Source organism: Amphiprion ocellaris, chromosome 19, assembly GCF_022539595.1.
Source record: "Amphiprion ocellaris isolate individual 3 ecotype Okinawa chromosome 19, ASM2253959v1, whole genome shotgun sequence".
Classification (NCBI taxonomy): Eukaryota; Metazoa; Chordata; class Actinopteri; family Pomacentridae; genus Amphiprion; species Amphiprion ocellaris.
Window position 1 is genome coordinate 26,693,793 of NC_072784.1, and position 19,793 is coordinate 26,713,585.

The following is a 19,793-nucleotide window of genomic DNA, read 5'->3' on the forward strand; positions in this document are numbered from 1 at the left end:
CAGTAATTACAAAGACACGTTTCTCTTTGTAATCATGTGTCATGAACAGGCTGCTTGAAATGGAAGCCAAACTGGAAGTGCTTTAAAGTGTAACACCAGTGAGAGTCTGGTTCTGTTGTGCATTAAAAAAGACTGCAGCACAGTTGTGTGCATGCAGCAAGTGTAACTCTTGTGAGACGTGCGATTTCTAACTGCTTGCTTTTATAGAATCATATTCCTAATGTTTTGCACTGTTTATGATGATGTTTTACACTGTCTATGAAGATGGAAAAATACTGGATGAGGGAGGTATGCAAGAGTGGAAAAGAACTAGGTGAAAAGTTATGATGGAGACTATGTTTCACAGATAAGAACAACTGCTGAGGTTTCATCCTCCCCCACAAAGAGAGGGGAACAATCTTCATGGCTGTGAGGTTTGGAGCATCCAGATCGGGACAACAAGATGGCTGCTCATACACAAAGGAGGGGGTTAGATGTGCAGAGGACAACCAACCAGTAGAAAGACACACCCTGAATGCTTATGCACCTGTGAAACTAGATATAAGGCTGGGTCAGGGGAAGAACAGCGTGTCAGACTTCGTGAACTGACAAGAACTCTGTTGTTGTCAGGGATAGGAAGCTGGACCCGGAGCTCTGTGTGCTATATTCAGTCTATTTGTAATAAACATACTGAATGAGACCTAAATACCTTCTCCTATCACTTCATTCAGCGCATGCGTAGGAGCTATCTCACACATAGTCTGTTTTCCTGGTAGAATGAGATTTTGCTCCAACAGAAAGAATTCTGCATGATGCTGCACATTCCACATCATGACCTGTGTTATATGCTACCGTTCAAAAGTTTGGGATCACCCAGACAATTTCAGGTTTTCCATGAAAATTCACACTTTTATTCACGTGCTAACATGCTTACACATGGGTTTTTTAATCATCAATTAAAAGTTTGGTTTCACTTAGAAATGTCCTCATTTTTGAAAGAAAAGTTTTTTTTTCAATGATTACATTAGATTTTATCAGAAATCCAGTCTAGACATTGTTAATGTGGTAAATGACTATCCTAGCTGTAAATGGCTGATTTTTAATGGAATATCTCCATAGAGGTACAGAGGAACATTTCCAGCAACCATCACTCCTATGTTCTAATGCTACATTGTGCTAACTAATGGTGTTGAAAGGCTAATTGATGATCACAAAACCCTTGTGCAATTATGTTAGCACATGAATGAAAGTGTGAAATTTCATGGAAAACATGAAATTGTCTGGGTCACCTCAAACTTTTGAGCGGTAGTGTATATTATCTGAATTATCATGATGTCAAATTAATTGTCTTAGTTTTGTTGTCATTCATTTTCCCTCTAAATCCACCAAACCTGGTTGATTCCAAATGGCTTTTTTTTTTCAAAATGATACATGTGGTGCCATAGCAACAACAGAGATTTGAAATGTCTATTTCTGTAGAAAGAGACTGTTTCAAAAATAAACTCTCCAACAACAAACTCTGAACAGTCACCACTGAACACTTAATCACTTTTTTCCTCATCATAACTGCAGAAGGGCACCTGGTCAGTGTATTGCTAGTCACAGTTAAAGGTCAAAATGTTGTTTTTCAGTAAACGGAGACATTTGTGGTGGTTGATTCTGTCTCTAGTTGCAGACAGAAAAATGCCACAATTATCTGCCTGAAATGATTTCTGCACTACACACAAAGAAGTCTCAGTAAAATCACCTCTATGCCCTTTTTTTCTTTCTCACCCTTGTTGATTTGCATGTGCTTCTGATTGGCTGCTCTAAGTTAAAGCTAGAGAAGCTGCCCTCTCCTGATTGGCTGGGAGCAGAAAGGGGCAGGTAATGTGTGTAAATAAATAGAGAATGCAGCCTGACAGGCACACACTCCCATGCATCTGCTCTCATACTCTTCAACACAACACCTTCCTGCTCCATCACTGCCAAGCAAGCAAGGATCTCCAGCCAGAGCAAAAAATTATTTTTAAAAAGAGAGATTGAAGAGAATTCCTCTCATCATAGAGAAAAAACCTTAAAATGTCTTTGGAAGTGAAGGAGAAAATGGAGGTGCGTCTGGTGTTTTTGGGAGCAGGTGGAGTGGGGAAGACAGCCCTTATCCAGCGTTTTCTCAAAGACACCTTTGAGCCAAAGCACCGGCGCACAGTGGAGGATCTTCACAGGAAGGAGTACGAAGTGGAAGGTGTCAAAGTGACCATCGACATCACAGACACCAGTGGCAGCTACTCCTTCCCTGCCATGCGAAGACTTTCCATCCAGAACAGCGACGCCTTTGCTCTGGTCTACGCCGTGGATGACCCCAACTCCCTGGAAGCGGTCAAGAGGTTACGGCAGGAGATCCTGGAGGTCAAAGAGGACAAGTACACACCGATTGTGGTCATAGGCAACAAGATCGACCGCTACAATGAGCGGCAGGTGTCCGTCAAGGACGTTCTCTCCTCAGTGGAGCTGGACTGGAACCACAGCTTCTTGGAGTCGTCAGCCAAAGACAACGTCAACGTTCTGGAGGTTTTCAGGGAGCTGCTCCAGCAGGCCAACCTGCCCAGCCGGCTCAGTCCATCACTGTTCCGGAGACGAGAAACTATCCCCAAAGACAACAACAAACGACCTCCCATGAACAAGACCAACAGCTGCGTCATCTCATAGTGATGGAGCTGCTCAGGAGGAAAATTAACAGAAAAAGAGACTGAAAGAGAAAAGAACTGCCCAAAAGAGGCTGTTGGTGGGACAGAAACAAACCAAGAGACTTTGTTACATGTGGTAAAGCATCGCAACAGTGGCCAAAGTGGCACTGAAGTCACAGAGACGCTGCAACAAGGACTGATTTGCAGTGATGAAAATAAACTTTAAAGACAGGGATGAATGTGGTTAAGCTTCACGCTAATTACTGTGTATGTCAAAAAAGCAAGAAATAGTGACAGTGTTGAGTTCAGTTTTCATGCAAATCCCCTCTATATGTGTGACGTTTCATTTTCGGGGATGTTTGTGTTACTGGTGTATAAAAAAAAGTTCAATACTGATGAAGTACTTGGTATAAATGCAAAAGTGTTTTTGTGTCTACATATGATGATTTTATGGATGAAATGAACAACAAAAGAATCATATTTTTCATCATCGCTGTTAAATGCTGTTGTGCAAAACCTCATTAAGGCATTAAAATGTAAACTGTCAATTTAAATACATACAATGCTTTCATTGGTGTTTATCTCTGTTCTTTTATTTTGGGAGTTTTCTTTATGTGATAGCTTACTCTTTAAATCCATACATCATGCGAAAAAAACTGTTTTCTATGACTCCAGCTCATCCACTCTCTACACATCAAGTAGCATTGTTTGTAATCATTTTTCCATTGAAAGACAAAAAAGAAGCAAGTGCACGGCATATAGACAATGGACAGTCATCATATGATTACAGGAAGTTCTCACAGCTCTAACAGAAATGCTGCTGCACTGAGAGTACGATACGGCTTACACAAGATATCACAACCTAAAATCCTGCATGTGAAATCAGCTCATGTAAAACATTTTCACACCATGACATCCCTACAGACAAGAGGAGCCTCATTAAAATAAACTGTGTCTATAGTTCATGTGAGTGTAACAGAGAATGCATTCAGCAGGTAGGTATCTGGAATCTAATTCAGCTGTAGCTTCTGGACTGATTTGGGGTATAGTGTTCCACTTGTGTGCTGACAAACCACCTTTCTTGTGAACTGTGCTCGTCTAACCAGATATGTCAGTTCTAAATAAACACTTCTGCATCACTTGACTGACACGTCCTAAATTAAGCAGGGCGCTAAAGGGATTGTTGATCTTAATAAATGTGCATTAAGCATGCTGAAAAGTAAAACTGAAGCAGAAATGATAACAAGATTACTGGATTGATCTAACAAACAAAATCAGTTCTGCACGCTCTTCGTTTTGTGTTGTATTGCCCTCTAGTGGTGAAGAAGACAATATTCATGGCCTCAACAGCTGATGAATAATCACTACAAGTTCATATAAGGATGCAGAGCTTTTCAAACAGTGTCATGTCCAAATATAAAATACAAGAAGCCTAAAAAACTGTAAATGCCTTATTAAGTTTTGTTTACAATAACTGCCACAGGACATGATATGAAATGAAGAAGTGATAACAACTATGTAACTCTACACTTTTCACTTGCATTTGGACGTGTCACGTACTTTTCAACTTCAGCATCACATGAAAGTTATGGTGTAAGTTGATAATCGACTAAAATGGTATTCACTGCTATGTTACTGACATTTTTATGTTCTCTGAAAGCCCTTCATATGTATTGTTAACATTTTCTGACTGTTGAAAGGCCACACAGGGCCAGAGAGGGTAACAAAAAGGTATGCTTCCTCTTTCCAAAAACAATCACACAAGGTACATTGTTTCCCCAGAATGAGACGAGGAAGTGACCTGTGATTATCAGATCTCTGGTTCCTCTTTGTGCCCTGTTTAAACTGACAGCTGTCTTCATCTACGAGCTCATCTTTTCTGCCACATGGACGGAGACGCAGAGGCAGAACCTCCTTTTTGAAAGCTCAGGTGCGATCTAAATTTTTCATCTATGAGTCAACACAGACGCAGTGTTGTTTTAGATACTGCTGCTACCACTGTAATGTAATGTAGACTTGAAGTTGAATTGTCATGACGGCTTAAATTCCTGCAATAACTGACAAAGTTTCTGCGTTTGTCTCTGCTCCTAGACTTGGTCCAAGCTCCTCAGTGCTGCAAAGATACCTGAGAAGTTTTGAACAAGTATAGGATCTCTGATTGCCACTACATCAGGTGTTTTCTTGAGAGGACAGAATAAATACTACAAAGGAACTGGTAATGATTGTAATTAACACTACATATATAAGATATTTAACACTGTGCTAATGTATGTTAAATGTAGGTCCTGATATATGAAAAATATGGCTGCATTGGCATTTTTGTATTGCATTCTACTCTGCAAAATACTGCTTTATAGCAACATTAAATTAGCAACATTTAATATCTGTAATACGCAAGATTGTCTAAACATATATGATCAAGAAATAGCAAGTTGATGCTATGCAGACAAACTGTCAATTACAGTATCTGAAATTTCACTACAATGCAGCCTACCTCACTTTTCTGCATTGATTTTTTTCTTCAAATTCTCATTAAATAATTTTACTCAGCTGTTACTTTCTTGTTTTATTCTGATATTATTGCCAAGTGTCAAGATAACAAAGTGTGATCCTGAAATGCAGCACAACAAATCCAGTTTGTAAAGATTTTCAAATTCTGCTGTTTTTATGAAAAGTCAGAATCATGTATCATCACATTTATCACCAGTTTTAACACAGACTGCACAGAAATACTGTGGTTTTAAGTAATTTGAATTCCAAACTAAAACTTAATAAATTAATATACATTTTTTATAATAAGGAAGCATAAACTGCACTGGTATAGACAGTGTTACTGAACGGAGCACAATAAAATAATTCCTTATTTGGTGGAGACACAATGAGAGGCAACCGTTTTATTTTCATACACATTGACAAATACCACAGAGTGAGACAGAAGGGTGCGGGGAAGGAGTCATAAGAACAGCAAGTACAGGGAAGACATCATGAAACAGGCCAACGACAGATGCAATCTGAGCAGACATAGCAACGGCATTTATCCAACTTTGTGTCAGCACGACACCAACGTGTTTGTCTTTCAAATATTCATCTACTAGCAAATCAGGAAATATCCAGCATCTATCACAAAACTCAACAAGTGGTTAAGATGTACAGTATTGCTGCATGGAAGACATTCTCAACAAACTTTTTTTTTTTTGCATGTGCAACACAAAAGAAAAGAATTGTGCATTGGCTTATAAAGTATATTTTCCCTGAGCAAAAGGCTCAATCAGCATAGAATCCACTAATTTCCACATTAGCATCACTCTGAAATTCACCCAGAGGGCACAAAAAAAGATGGCAAGAAGTCTTATAGGGAAACGCCACAGACAACATCAACATCCTCCTGCTGTTTCCACCTTTTTTTTTTTTTTGCCAATTTACCATAAATAGCATAAACAAAAAAACTAATTATATAAACCATCATAGTGGATTTTGCCAAAGTGGTCATGCAGCTGCAAGCATGGACCAATTCAAAGTCTACTGATCTGGTATATTTTGGGATAATAATCAAAGTTGGTTGCTTTAAGGCACTGCCTTTATGAGAAATACTGTTCCAAATAAGAATCCAAAAAAGAAAGAAACAAAAATCAACAAAGTAAAAGGACATAGCTGTTGCTTGCATTTAAAGAATTTTAACAATAATTTGCGCCGCTTCCAAGTAGTGTCGTTGTGATACAGAAGTTTCTAAATTTGATACAGAACCTTGAAATACATCAACTCATCCTTTACAATTCTCAACACTATGAAGAAAAGCTGCCACAACAATAACCGTGTTTCCATGCTGTATTTTTAACGCACATTTTGAAGTATCGCATCTAAAAAAAGGAATGGAAACGGCAAAATGTAGGAAAACGTTCCCAATTTCATCAAAAAATGATTTTTACTCACTTAAAATGGTCTTTTTTTTTTTCAAAAAAGAATTAATGCATTTAAAGGGAAACCAAACATGACAAAAAAATAATTACATTACAACTTGTGGCTAAAGTGTTTTTTGCTGTTTATTCCACCTACGCGTAACATAGCTTGTAACACCACCTTCTGATGATGCTATGCAGCCAAGTTTGTTCACTACAAAACCACAGATAACTACTTTTTAAACTTTTTCAAATATTGAGAATCAATTTGTCCAGGGAAAAAAATTGATTACACTGCTTAAAAAAAAAAAATCATCGTAAGTTCTATAAAGCAGTTAGTAGCAAACCAGCAACACACCAGACCAGAAGACTTTTCAAATCCTTCCACACTTTTATTACTGGATAACAGCATTTAACTGCGACAACACTGCAGTAGCAGTTGGTAATAATGCAGAATCTTAGGGAAAAACGTAGAAATCCAAATGGACTTCCCTGTCACTAAGTATGTCATTCATATGTGATATGTTGGCACTGTCAGACAACAGTTAGCATCAGCTGGTTAAAGTGATACAGTATATTAAACGGTCATGTCACCCAATGACACAAACTTACAGCATTTCCCCACTTATAGAATGTAGCCATTCACGGTTAGCCTTCTGCTAGCAGTGCAACACAGTGGAAGCGAAGAGAATTATATTTGTGGTGTCCAAATCTTCAGTCTACGTCTGCTTAAATTTAAGTTTTTGACCTTGTTAGCATGTCCAAATGGTGTTTTTTATGTGTTACAAAATACACCCTGAGTAAAATCAGCAGTCGACAGCATGGTTTAGCATTTTCAAAAGAAAGCTGCAGCTGATCATGGTCTCAAAAACACGGATTGAGACTTTCAGAATTTTTTACGTAACAAACCCAAGGAACCAATCCCATCAACTTGCGGGTCTCCTTTTCCCGTTTGGACATTTATGGTTGAAGCGCTCTAACATTGCAATGTGCAAACGTGTAGTTTAGTGTAGTTTTAGAGTGTTTTAACAGAATCACAGGTGAGCTAGTGTTTTTGAACTGTAGGTAGTAAGAGGGTATTTTCATTGGAAGAAAAAATTATGTAAAATCAATGCAGAGATGTTACAGATTACAGGCTAATTGGGTAATTTCCATTAATAATTTAACCTATTACAAAAAAGTTAATCGATACAACAGAGGATGAAGGAGACGCACGTCTGAAAATGTATCGTCCATTAGCCTCTCAATAGTGAGAGCACTATGGGGATTTAGTCAGCAATAGGCCACCATGACAAAGACTACAGTGACATTGAATGGGTTACGGACAGGGCTCAAATTCTCAAGCCTCACTGAAACCTACAGGGTCAGCTATTCTAATAACAAGGGGATAAGGCAACCAAATTGCATTAACGGCAAATGTCACATGTTAAGTATTTTAAATAGTCATGTAGCATATGGGAATTAGTCCATTCAATTTAGTTCACATTCACAATTAATCAATTATTGACTGATAACGCTATCAATTATCAGTTAAGAAAATGGTGTAACATTTGAATCCCTAAATCAATGCCAGTAGAATGTTTAAATACTTGGTTTTGCCATAAATAATGGCCAAATTACTCAGATGCTGCTTTGAACACTGAGTGAACCAAAATCAAACGATATTAATGCTTTGAACACCACAAATTTAATTCAACTACGTGGCACCCAGATAATAGTAAATCTCTCTGAAGCAGATTTCCTAAGACTGTTGAACTGAAACTATCTTTTTGGCTAGATATTACTATAAGTATGTAGGAAAAAATATCTTATTTTAACTGATCACTAATAAATACAATATATAAAAGATAGCCTATTTAACTCTGATGATAAACTTCTTCTGCCACACAGAACATTTTTACCAAACATTCCTACAAATGGTGCAAAAAAGCTGCATAAAAATATAGTTTCTGAGAAGTCCTTCTTTCGTGGATAGAAGCAGCACACCTCATTAAATGCAAAGAACTCACAGTGCCTGAGCAGCTCTGATCACCAGAGCCAGCAAGGCTGTTGGAAAAATGGTTGCTAAAGCACAAATTCCAATTATTGGAGACATTTATCGTTTTTTGTTTTTTTTTGCAGAATACGCTCAGTCACAAAATATGAGGTACTGTAGTGTATGACAAAATAACTTTATAAATACAAAGCTTCTTTTGTTCAAGTTAAACAAAGAGTGACCGCTGCAAGACAAGAAAAGAATTGAGGCTTCAAGAATATAACTGCAATAAGTCTTGTTTGCGTGATGGTATAACCCTTTTCTCAATCAGCCACCACATGCATTTTCTGACTCATCTGAAGACATACATTTCAACAAGTTTTGGTAAGAGGATAAATAATTTTGGGTGATTTATAGACTTCAATTTCTTTAAATTAATCAGGATGCATGTAATGTTGACATCCACAATACATTTAACATGACAGTAGTAGGTTGTGACAGAACTGGGCAGAAGGGAGCTCTCTATCGCTGACACCCACCTCAGCTCTTATTTTGACACTCTAGTCGTCCACAGTGATGTTGCGGAACAAATACGCCATGGACTCTCCGTTGTGGATGCGGCGGATAGCTTCAGCCAATATCATGCTCACATCCACCGTCTTGATTTTTGGACACTGCAGCTTCTGTACTTCATGGGGCACTGTGTTGGTCACCACCACCTGAGAGACAGAACTTCATCGTATTATTTTACAAAATGTCCAAAGATCTGGCATTTATTACAAAGTGGCTGAAGCACACTTGTTAAAACATACTATAAAAACAAGTTTCTTAAGTTTTCGGTGTTTATGTCTGGCACAGTTATAGTCAACTTGCTTCTGTAAAAGCTGTGGTCAGAGTTTCCTCCACCAAAACTTTCAGTTCATCCACAAAACTGAACAACAGTTTGTGGGTTGGCATTTTGTTCTCTATGGCATTGTGGAGGCGTTTTATAGAATTTAGTTAAACATTCTGAGAGGGACTTCCGAAGACGTCCTGTATTTGTTTTACTTTGGGTCTTGAACAATTTGGCACTTTGGAGTTCATCATTTATTGTTGCAATAAATAAATAAAATAATGTAACCACTGTCAGAAAAATAGCCCCATAATTAGGACATCCATACTTCCATTCTTCACCTCGCCCTGGAAATTTAACCCAAATTGTCTGATTCTTTAATACAGCAGAAACCATTCATAAACTCATTCACCCTCTGGGCCCATGTTCATCGATCCTTTTATAAAACTGTCTGTAAACTAATTTGCATTTGGTTATTCTTGTGGATCTTAGAAACAATTAATGCGGCCATTTTTCACCCGTTTCTCTTAATTTTTATCACAAATATGCAATCCTATCTGCTGTATATCCAGACTGGGTGAATGATGCACCCAACAGGCAATATCTGGCTAATACATGAGCAACAAACTGCAGTTGCAAGTACATTCTTTAATAAATCAAACAACAACAAAAAAAAGCTTAAATCATATACATTATATATCATATACATTAAATTGCATTTTGTATAACAAAGACTAAATTTAGAGTAAAACTGCAGCTTTCTGAACACTGTACCATTAAGAGGAATTGAAAATTGCTTTCCAGAAATGCAACTGCTGGACATAGTGATTTGTGTTCTAGTTAGAACTCATTCAATGCCATAAAATGCCTTAATATTTCAGCAAAAAAAAAGTCCATTACATGGAAGAACCCTATTTTACAATTTGTTCATTAAAAAAAGGGGGAGATAAAATGAGCAAACACGTTCTTTCTGATTTGAAATAAGCTCTTCAGTTTGTCTCCTGTAGCTGCCATATTGACATTTTTCGGCATGTGTGAGACATTTTTATTCAACAGTGACAGGTTTTCATTAAAAAAAAAAAACCACACAAAAGAAAATTAAAATACATTTGGGTGACTTTACCTCATCAATGGCTGATTCCTCTATGAGACGTGGAGCATCAGCAGAAAGTAAACCATGTGTGGCCATAATATAAATTTTATAGGCTCCTCTCTCTTTCAGGATCTCTGCAGCTGCAACAAAGTCTCCAACATCGTCTACAATGTCATCCTGGAAGAAAAAGGAAAAAAGGAAAACACAACGTGTAGCTAAAACCTATAAATTACCCCTAAACTGACCTCTTCTTCTCTTTTGTTAAAATGTGTCACAGTGTCTCATCTTTGCTCATTAGGATGATCTACCTGCACAGTTTTAATTGTGCTCAAAGATTGATTTTTTTTTTTTAAATATCTTGTTGGATATTTTACCTCATTCTACTTCTTCTCTTTGTTAGGATTAATAAGAGAAGAGAGAATGTCAGCTTTCCAGTTTTAGGTTTTGTTGATCTTGTACAGTATAATTTAGTAGTTTTGGATAACAGTAGGAAAATAAAAACAGGAACATGCAAGAAATAATGAAGAATAGGTAAAGTGATCATACCTGAGACTTATAGAATAACTAGAAATGCAAAAACAAAGACTACACGGTGTTAAAAATCACTCCCTTCTTCACTTATTTACTACTCTGTACTTTAAAAAAAAGCTCAAGTTAATAGTCACTAATAATCATTATTGACAGTTAAGTACAGTTGTAGTTTTTGCATCTGTAAAATGAAGAGCATTACATTTTGGAATTGTTAGAAAGAACATGCAAAAATAAAACAGCAGATGGTAGGTATAGTCGACTATACAGTAACTAGGAAATACCAAACATAGATATAACAGAAGAAGTGCAATGATCCATCAAAAATCTGCAGACAGCTAAAATTAGCCACCAGCTCAAATAAAGATGCAGCTGAATGAGCTGACACTGGTATGTTTTGTTGCTCATGAATTTTACTTCTTAAATGTAAGAGGAAGAAAGTGTCATTTCTTTTTACAAATGACATGGTCTTGTTTTGAAGCAGTAATAGTTACAATGACTGCCCAAGTTGTATTTTTAAAATCAACCTGTATGTCATCATGTATTCAGAAATACTTGGAATCACTCTGAAGGACAAACAAATAAAAGAGTAATAATTAAAATATGTCAAAGCAGTCAAAATGTCTGCATCTTACCACAATAATTGCAATTCTGCCACCCACATCTCCAACAACAGTAATCGGAGGTTTCTCTTTGGCCATCATTACTGAAAAGGAAAGCAGACCCGGTTACCTGTGAAACCACTTCCAAGAGGTTATGTGTACAGTATCTCCCCAAATCAAAAATAAACCTCAGTAGATTGGGTAAAATGGGTTGAGAAAATGGTTTAAAGCAAATCTGCACCTTGAATTTTGAAGTATATTTTTATGAATGCTTTGTAGAAATGCTATAATGAATTTAAAAGGCAATAAAAAAAAAACAACATTTATTCTTCCCCCCATTCTACCCCACCTACCCCTAGATTAAACTGAAATGCCAAACATAGTACAAAACATGCCATGCAAAGATCAAATGACCAAAAGGGTTTTCTGCCCAGGATACCCAATCAGAGGACAATGTATAACCGCCTGGACACACACAACCTCAGGCCCAGGCTGTGGCAGGCGTATGGCAGCAGTCTGCATATGAACCAGATATGCAGCAGACAATCTCGTTTCACATGGGACGACAGTGGCAAGCACCTATGAGGGTTGTTTTCATACACACTTGCCAATGTTCTGGGATCAGTCTTCAGTCGAACATCAGTGATGCCAGCAACTACTTCTACATGCACACAATAATCGGATTATATCTCACAGCTACATATTAGACATATCTAATAAATACAGCTAAAAATACGCAATGTAGTTATTCATATCTAGTTTATAAAACTATTAGTGCAGTTGTTCCAATCCCGAGGTAACAAGCAATTATCATTTTGCTCCTGACACACTGTTAACATCCTGGTCTCATGTAATTTCAGTTTCTAAAGGACTATACAAATTTTCAGTGTTCTGCATGGATATGCACAGTTGACAACATGAAAGTGCTTGACCTTTACGCAGATCTAAAACTCTGATAAATGCGTGTCTAACTCTTAATTAAAGTCTTAGATTTACACTGGGATTACATTAGATGCGATTACCCCTTACACAGACCTTTGATGCGTAGCCAATTTCCAAAATAAAAGCTGCATTTTGAGTATTGGTGTGCATGTAAATGTAGACATTCAAAGGGTTTGAGGAAACAATCAACTGGTAAACAATCAGCCAGCCAAGCCGATTGTGAAGGAAAAGGTATAAAGAAGCAGAGAAAGGAGGAGCATGCCTTGCAGAACACCTTGCTGAATACCGTGAGTCCCACAGCATCAGAAAACCTGGCAGTGTCACATTCAGTCTTTTATCGCTATTAACCAAAAACAAAACAGCAAAAGCCATGTTGTTAGCAGTACACACACGTCTCAGAAATACATTGTCGTGACAGCTTGCTGATGCACTATCACTAGCTACCTGAGAAATGTTTGGTCAGATACTTAAAAATGAATTGAGTATGTCTTAAAACGTGTCAACAAAACCCATAAGTCAACGTAATCCTCTGATAGATCTCAGCAGATTAAAGGGTTTCAATTTGCAAATGTTAGCAGCAGGTTTCCAAAGAGTTGGGTATAACACTGCACTAAATACTGACATTGATAAAATAAATTCTGTTTTATGCTAAGGAAGCATATTAAAACTTGAATGCTTAAAAGTACTAAGAGTTGCTTTTGTAACATTTCTTCACAAACTCACTGGATACTAAGTTTCAAAAGCATGCTTTTTTATTTTCATCACATGCGGTTATGACCAAATGTTAATCAGGTTTTTCAGAGCGGCTTTACTTATGGGTGCACCATGTGTTGATTGGCAAGATGAGTCCAGATATTTAACTATAAAATAAAACAAAGAAAAAATGTTTGGCATGGTTTTGGTTTGATTCATGGATTTCAAGAGAAAAATCAGAACACAACAAAACAAAGAGGGTTTCGGCCATCTTGTAGAACAAGCTGTCTGGAATCGTAGAAAGGTGCAGTAAACATGAAAGGTGTTGTTTTCAAGTCAAACATGCCATGCAAACAGCATATAGTAGGAAGCACACTGTAGGCTGCAAGAGGTTTAGTCAGTGCAAATTGTCTGGGCATAAATAATCTGCATTTTTTTAAGAACTCCCCCTCCTGAATCCAGACTGTATATTCACAAGATGCAAACCCTTTTTCTACACATGCACGAACTGAGGAACCATTTGAAGAGGAATCATTTCATAGTCAGATGTAAATTAATTTTACGGTCGTACTTGGAAGCTCTATGCCAGGGAACGGAGCTTGTTGTTTGCCTGCTATTATCAACAAATAAACACCACGTTAACACAAAATGCACAAATATTTGACATGACAAACACATGATGCCAAGACTTGGAAAATCCTCTCCCTAGGTTGACAGGAATTTTAAAAACAACGCAACAAATCAGGCTGGCTGGATTACAATCTGAAACAAATTGATAATTAAATTTGTGAGTTGCAAGTTCCAAAGGAGGATTTTTTAAGTCAAGGTTAAGAATTAGGATTTTTTTTTTTTTTTTTAACCGAGTAATGAAATAAATACTGGATGCAAATACGGAGTCATTTGCCAATGACACACTAATTTGATATTCTTTCTGACTCAACCTTTAAAGTTGTCTTACCACAATTTAACACTGCAATATGGTAAAAAATTGTAGTTCTCACCAGAAATTAACATTTCAAAATTAAAGTATGTGCCAAGAAACAAGCAAGGGGCTATGCTTCTATGAATATTTAGTAGTTCACTCTTTGTAAGTCAGGAGTTGCGTCTTGTTGAGGATGCATAATGAGTAAAAGTAGTGTGTCTATGGAAATACATCATGCAGTAACACAAAAAGTCCTTGTCTTGAGGTATGGTTGATGGTATGAGTGAGAAACGGCAGAATCATGAGCTCAAAACAGGTTAGCACAAATAAGAGCTGCATGAAGTTATTGGTAAAAGTAGACGCTATACATAGCACACATTCTAACACGTCACAGCAGGAAAAGCACAAGAGTATAAATGATGGCTGTATTTCACTTATTGGAGCCACTTTTTTCAACTGTGCTTCTCCTGCTCTGACAAGTCAAAATGTCTGCTGTGAAAAAAAAAAAGTTCTGTTAAAATATGAACAGTTGACATTAAAAATCGAAGCAGTGAAGAGTTTAACTAGCAGAAATAATGAGGAATTTATTGCTGGTTTGGGCAATGGTGTGAGAAATAAGCAACTGTGAGAATCAATAAACAGTGATATTGACAGTATTCATACAGGTAAAATCTATCAAGCATCGGAAACTAGAAAACTGCCAAAAAAAAGAAACCTGAAAACAAAAACAATGATATATGAGGATGATTGTTCTTACAAGGCAGCTCCAGTCCTGTGTGTCCTGTGGTGTTGCGTACACATGGTGGGGAGTGTCTCCCATCAGCCATATCAGACTCTGAACACTGAGCCTCGCCATGAATCACAGCCAGACCCAGACGCAGCCGTTCTGCATAAGACTGAGCCCTAGAAAATACAAAAAATAAACTAAAAAAATCAGAATGCAGTGGTGAAATGAGGCAAACAACTTCAGAATTTTCCTTTTATCAGTTACATGTATATACACAATTTTACTTGCATACATTGGTTAAGTGTACGATTTAATATTTCAGGCACAAGATGATCAATGTTTAGGAAAGGGGAGAATAATCAAAGATAAAATGCATGTGTTACCTTTTAGCCGCAGCAGGGGACTTTGCAACAATGATGGCATTTCTGTAATCAGGAATCTGATAGGATGAAAGAAACCAAATGTCAGTGCTTCAGTCAAATGGACTGATTTAATTTACATGGAGCTACCATCACCTACACTAAAATACACAAGAGAGATTCAAATGGGATTATCACCTCTTCTTGGATGTACTGAATCAAGAAAGGGGAGGCACGCAAGTTATCCACTGGAAAGCTGAAGAAGCCCTGGATCTCCTTCTGATGCAAGTCCATGGTGATGATGTGTGTTAATCCTTTGAAGGAACAGACAGATAAAAATCTAACTCGAATAAAGAGACTTCTAACAAATCACAAAATAAGGTTTGCTATGTTGTCTTTACCTGCTTTAGCTAACATTGACGCTAACAGCTTGCATACTATCGAGCCCCTCTTTCTCATCTTGCACTGCTTGCTATAGGGGAAGTAAGGGATGACGCCAATGATGTTCTTTGCACAAGACGTCTTGAGGGCATAAGCCATAACCAGCAGCTCCATAATGGCCGTGTTGACATCTCTGGTTTTTGCAAAAATATAGACAAAGAGTAAATCATGTGAACTTTAAGTTAGTGTAAATCTATGGTAAGAACTTTGAAAATAACTGATGCAGTGAAAATGACATGCTCACCTTGGTATGGTCTGGATAATGAAAATAGTTTGTCCACGAACAGATTCTTTCACATCCACTCTGGTCTCTGTACAGAGGAATAATTAAGGCATGCACAATTTTCTCAGAAAAGCTCCTCTTCAGGAATTGTACACGCAGCAGTCATAATAAATAACTTGCATTGACTCCACAGCTAAGGTTTTATATTCCATAAAATACAGTACAGTGATATTACTGAAGATATATTACAAATACACCTGTATATCTTGCAGTGTTTGCACATCTTCAACTTGTGTCCTGATAAGTCGGTTATGAGAGAAAAAGGTGCCACTGAGGATTATGCAACAGTCATCAATTCCAAATGTCCATGTCATGCTCAAATATTTAATAGCCTTCATGTGATAAAAGCCTTTAAAGAGATTTAATATGAATATCAGGGAAGTAGCAATGATGCGTGATTCATAGTGGCACAGATATTCGCCGCATTTAGCAGATCATTTTCTATCTGTTACATACAATTAGTCACGAAGTAATACTGATCCAGCACTGGCACTGGTGTCAAACATGTGACCTGCGGGGCAAAAGCGGTCCGCCAGAAGGTCCAATCCGGCCCGTGGGCCAACTTTGTAAAGTATAGAAATTACAGACTACATTAACTGCAAATGGTAAATTTGTAAAATTACAAATTAAAAAAAAATTCTGGATCTTGACAAGCTGTTTTGATCATAGGGTAAAATACTGTATTGCTCATTGTTCTTTTGTGCATAGTTTTTGTCATATTTTGTCTTGTTTTTGTTGTTTTTTTGTCTTGGTTTTTGTCTGATTTTTGTTGTTTGTCTCATGTTTTTGTAATTTGTTTCTTGTTTTTGTCGTTTTGTTTCCTTTTTGTCTTGCTTGTGTTTTTTGTCTTACTTTTGTCATTTTGTTTTGCTTTATTCGTTGTTTTTTGTCTCGCTTGTGTGTACATTTTTTTGTCATTTTGTGTCTCACTTTTGTAAAATTTTGTCTTGTTATTGTTGTTTTTTGTCTGACTTTTGTCATTTTGATCATAAAGTAAAAAACTATATTGTTCAGTTCTAGATGCCTGTGACTAAATGTTTTGTGCCTTTGCAGACACACTGTGATCTGTAAGTTGTAATGTGTAAATGATTAACTGAGGCAAAATGTTGTTGAAATTCAACTTATTTTTCTGAAGAAATTTCAGTTTGTTCATGGTGTTTTGCAAAAAGACAATTCCTTAAATGTTCCATTTTCAGAATGTACTTTTTTTGCACTAAAACAAAGGAAAAATTTGGAGTTGTGGTTATTTATAGGTTATTATGCTCTGATTTTACTGGTGCTGCCCACTTGAGATCAAATTGGGCTGAATGAGGCTCCTGAACTAAAATGAGTTTCACATCCCTGATCTACAGCATACTCTGACTTGAGGTATTTAAATTTGGGGAGATAAAGTCAGATCTATGCATTCATGGAGAATATGATTAGTAACTCTCAGGGAAATCATCTCAATGCATCACACAAAGACTTCCTGTGTGCAGCACAAATGCTCTCCACCCTCCACATTGTTGGGTACACAATCCCTACATTTGTTGAAAACGAAACGCTCATCAGGTAAATATTAAAATGAGAGTTAGCCAGACAGAAGCCTGACATATGAATTTAATGTTACATTCCTACCACTGTTAGATTCTTGAAAGACCACAGATTTGCCCAGTTCAACTCCCAGCCGCCTGTGAAGCAAGAGCACAACACTGCAGTCATAATACTGAAACTAGTTGTGAAATCTGAGGATCATCTACCAACTCATACACAAACCAACACGAGGCAGCCTTCACTCATTCATTCATTCATTCATGACCAGAGACACACACAGTTATACAAAAACAGCTGTAACACATAAATATCATGCTCCATGTTGCATGATAGCCATTTATCATGTATCAGTAATTGTGATTGTATTATTGGAAAAAGCTGCATGTCATTGATCCCCAAGGCTAGACTAGAACACGATCATATGCTACATAAGCTAACAAGCCTTACTGCTTGGCCCCATGTATGCGAACACTGCACCGTTAAAAATTAACTCAAAAGTCAGTTACAATAGCAGTGCCTTAAAACACGACTTACTCCGTTATCTTCTTGGCCAATTCTGTGCATGCTGCGGAAGAGTTGGCGGAAAAGACACGGTAACCGCTTTTAGCCACATTCATTCTAGTACTTTTCGTGTTTTATTCCACAAATACTGTCGTGTCAGCCGAAAGACACGTTTTGTTGCGATTTTCTTCTTATGACGTTGTCGTTAGCTAGCTAGCTGACCGCACAGTAGCCCACCCGAGGAGCTAATTCACACGAAATTTACAGTCAAAATGCGACAAAAACCTCACCTAGAACATAGCTACAAGTTCAATATTAATTACTGTCGTGTGGCAAAAAAAATTGTGCGATTCTGGGCAGCCAAACGACTGGTACCTGGCCGTCAGGTAGCACTATAACCTAACAATGGTCCACACTGACAACTACGGGATCTCCCCTGGGTCAAACTTAGCGGCTGCGCTTATGTGTTGATCCTACACTGCAATCTTAATTATTCAATGGTGAAAAAAATATTTATGTGTTTTACTTATTTAAAGGTAACTATCTCACAGTGTAGAAATATTTAATCACAACTTAAGGTCATGCATTCAGTGCTAAAATATAATTATCAACAACGAGTAACCAAACTCTTCATGCAGTGTCCCATTGTCAAACACTGTAAGCTATTGTAAGAATATTATTTTTTAAAGCATTAATAGGCAATAAGGATCATTTTAATACAGCCAATTGTAAATAAACTGGTTTTAGCCATTTTTATTGTAATTTCAGTTAATATTTAAAAATTTGAGGTTTTAAAATTATTGTATTAAAGTAAAAAGTAGAATATTTGCTTCTGAAATGCAGCTTTTCTCATAAAATCCATTATCAGACTTTATGTAGAAATGTGTTTATACCCTGTTAATCTGTCAGTTTGGAAAACAGGATAATGGATTAGACAGCCATCATATTGTCATGGATTAATTCCATTATTGCCAGCGCTTGGGTGAAATAAAAATAAATAAAAATCTGTAGTAGCCTTCATTTTCCCCCCTCAGTTGTTGAGCAATATGCAATTAATGATTTAATTTTCCCACAAGTAATTTCCATAAATTGACCCAGACTCAAAATAGCGTCTCGATTGACCTGAAAAGCAGTACTACTCCAACTGCCCACTAGATGTCATTATTCTTTAGTCCTGTATCTACAGCAGAGTTATGCCTTTAGATGTAGAATACTGTCACCATGAAATCTTATCTTTGTGTTGTTCTCCCCCAAGAGACGAGATTAAAGGTACAGACACTCAAAGGCTCATTTACAAGATGTACCTGTGAAATCTCGGATTGCAACAGCTTTGCCATAAATTGTACTTTCGCAAGGCGTCCAAGTTTTTTTTTTTTTTGCAATAATATGTAATCATTTTGTCTTATGTTTAGCACTGAAGTCATAGCAGGTGTTGGTGTACTGGACTGCATTACATTCCCAAGTATTCATGCATGTTAATGGGGTGGGCAACCAGCACCCACTACAACCTCAGTAATAACAATAAAGTAGAATTATCACATTTTTGACGTCACATAAATCCAAAACATCTAGATTTTTTTTTTTTTTTTTTTTTTTACATTTGTTGCACAGCCTTACACATGACCTGGAGCATAAATCTGGGCAGGGGAGATACCAACAGTCATGAAGGATTTTCAAAACATCTGTAGAAACCAAAACCAGTAAAAGCACTGCGTACTTGTGTCCTACAATCACGAACAAGCCTCATTAATCGACTGATGCACAACAACCTGTTCTTGACTAACTGAACTGGTTTGATGACCATAAGAATGTGTAATCATG

At 37.2% G+C, this 19,793-nt stretch overlaps 2 protein-coding genes across 6 annotated transcripts; one reads left to right on the forward strand and one right to left on the reverse strand.

Annotated features, from left to right (window-relative positions):
- The first annotated feature begins 1,902 nt into the window (after positions 1–1,902).
- rasd4 (rasd family member 4) lies at positions 1,903–3,216 on the forward strand. Its single transcript, XM_023265434.3, has one exon. It carries the CDS (start codon positions 2,041–2,043, stop codon positions 2,665–2,667), a length of 627 nt encoding a protein of 208 aa, XP_023121202.1. The 5' UTR covers positions 1,903–2,040; the 3' UTR covers positions 2,668–3,216.
- A 2,308-nt stretch (positions 3,217–5,524) lies between these two features.
- Positions 5,525–18,398, reverse strand: LOC111565338 (phosphoribosyl pyrophosphate synthase-associated protein 1). 5 transcript variants are annotated; one of them, XM_055005305.1, is made up of 12 exons: positions 18,006–18,398; positions 17,556–17,608; positions 15,900–15,966; positions 15,616–15,788; positions 15,413–15,528; positions 15,239–15,294; positions 14,886–15,031; positions 13,778–13,819; positions 13,326–13,373; positions 11,605–11,675; positions 10,472–10,618; positions 5,525–9,235 (listed from the first exon to the last, which is right to left on the reverse strand). In XM_055005305.1, exons 1-12 carry the CDS (start codon positions 18,086–18,088, stop codon positions 9,077–9,079), a joined length of 1,161 nt encoding a protein of 386 aa, XP_054861280.1. In that variant the 5' UTR covers positions 18,089–18,398; the 3' UTR covers positions 5,525–9,076. The 5 variants fall into 5 exon arrangements, with proteins under 5 accessions (XP_054861280.1, XP_054861281.1, XP_035801891.1 ...); XM_055005306.1 differs by having other exon boundaries at positions 18,263–18,356; XM_035945998.2 differs by lacking the exon at positions 13,778–13,819.
- Positions 18,399–19,793: the final 1,395 nt, after the last annotated feature.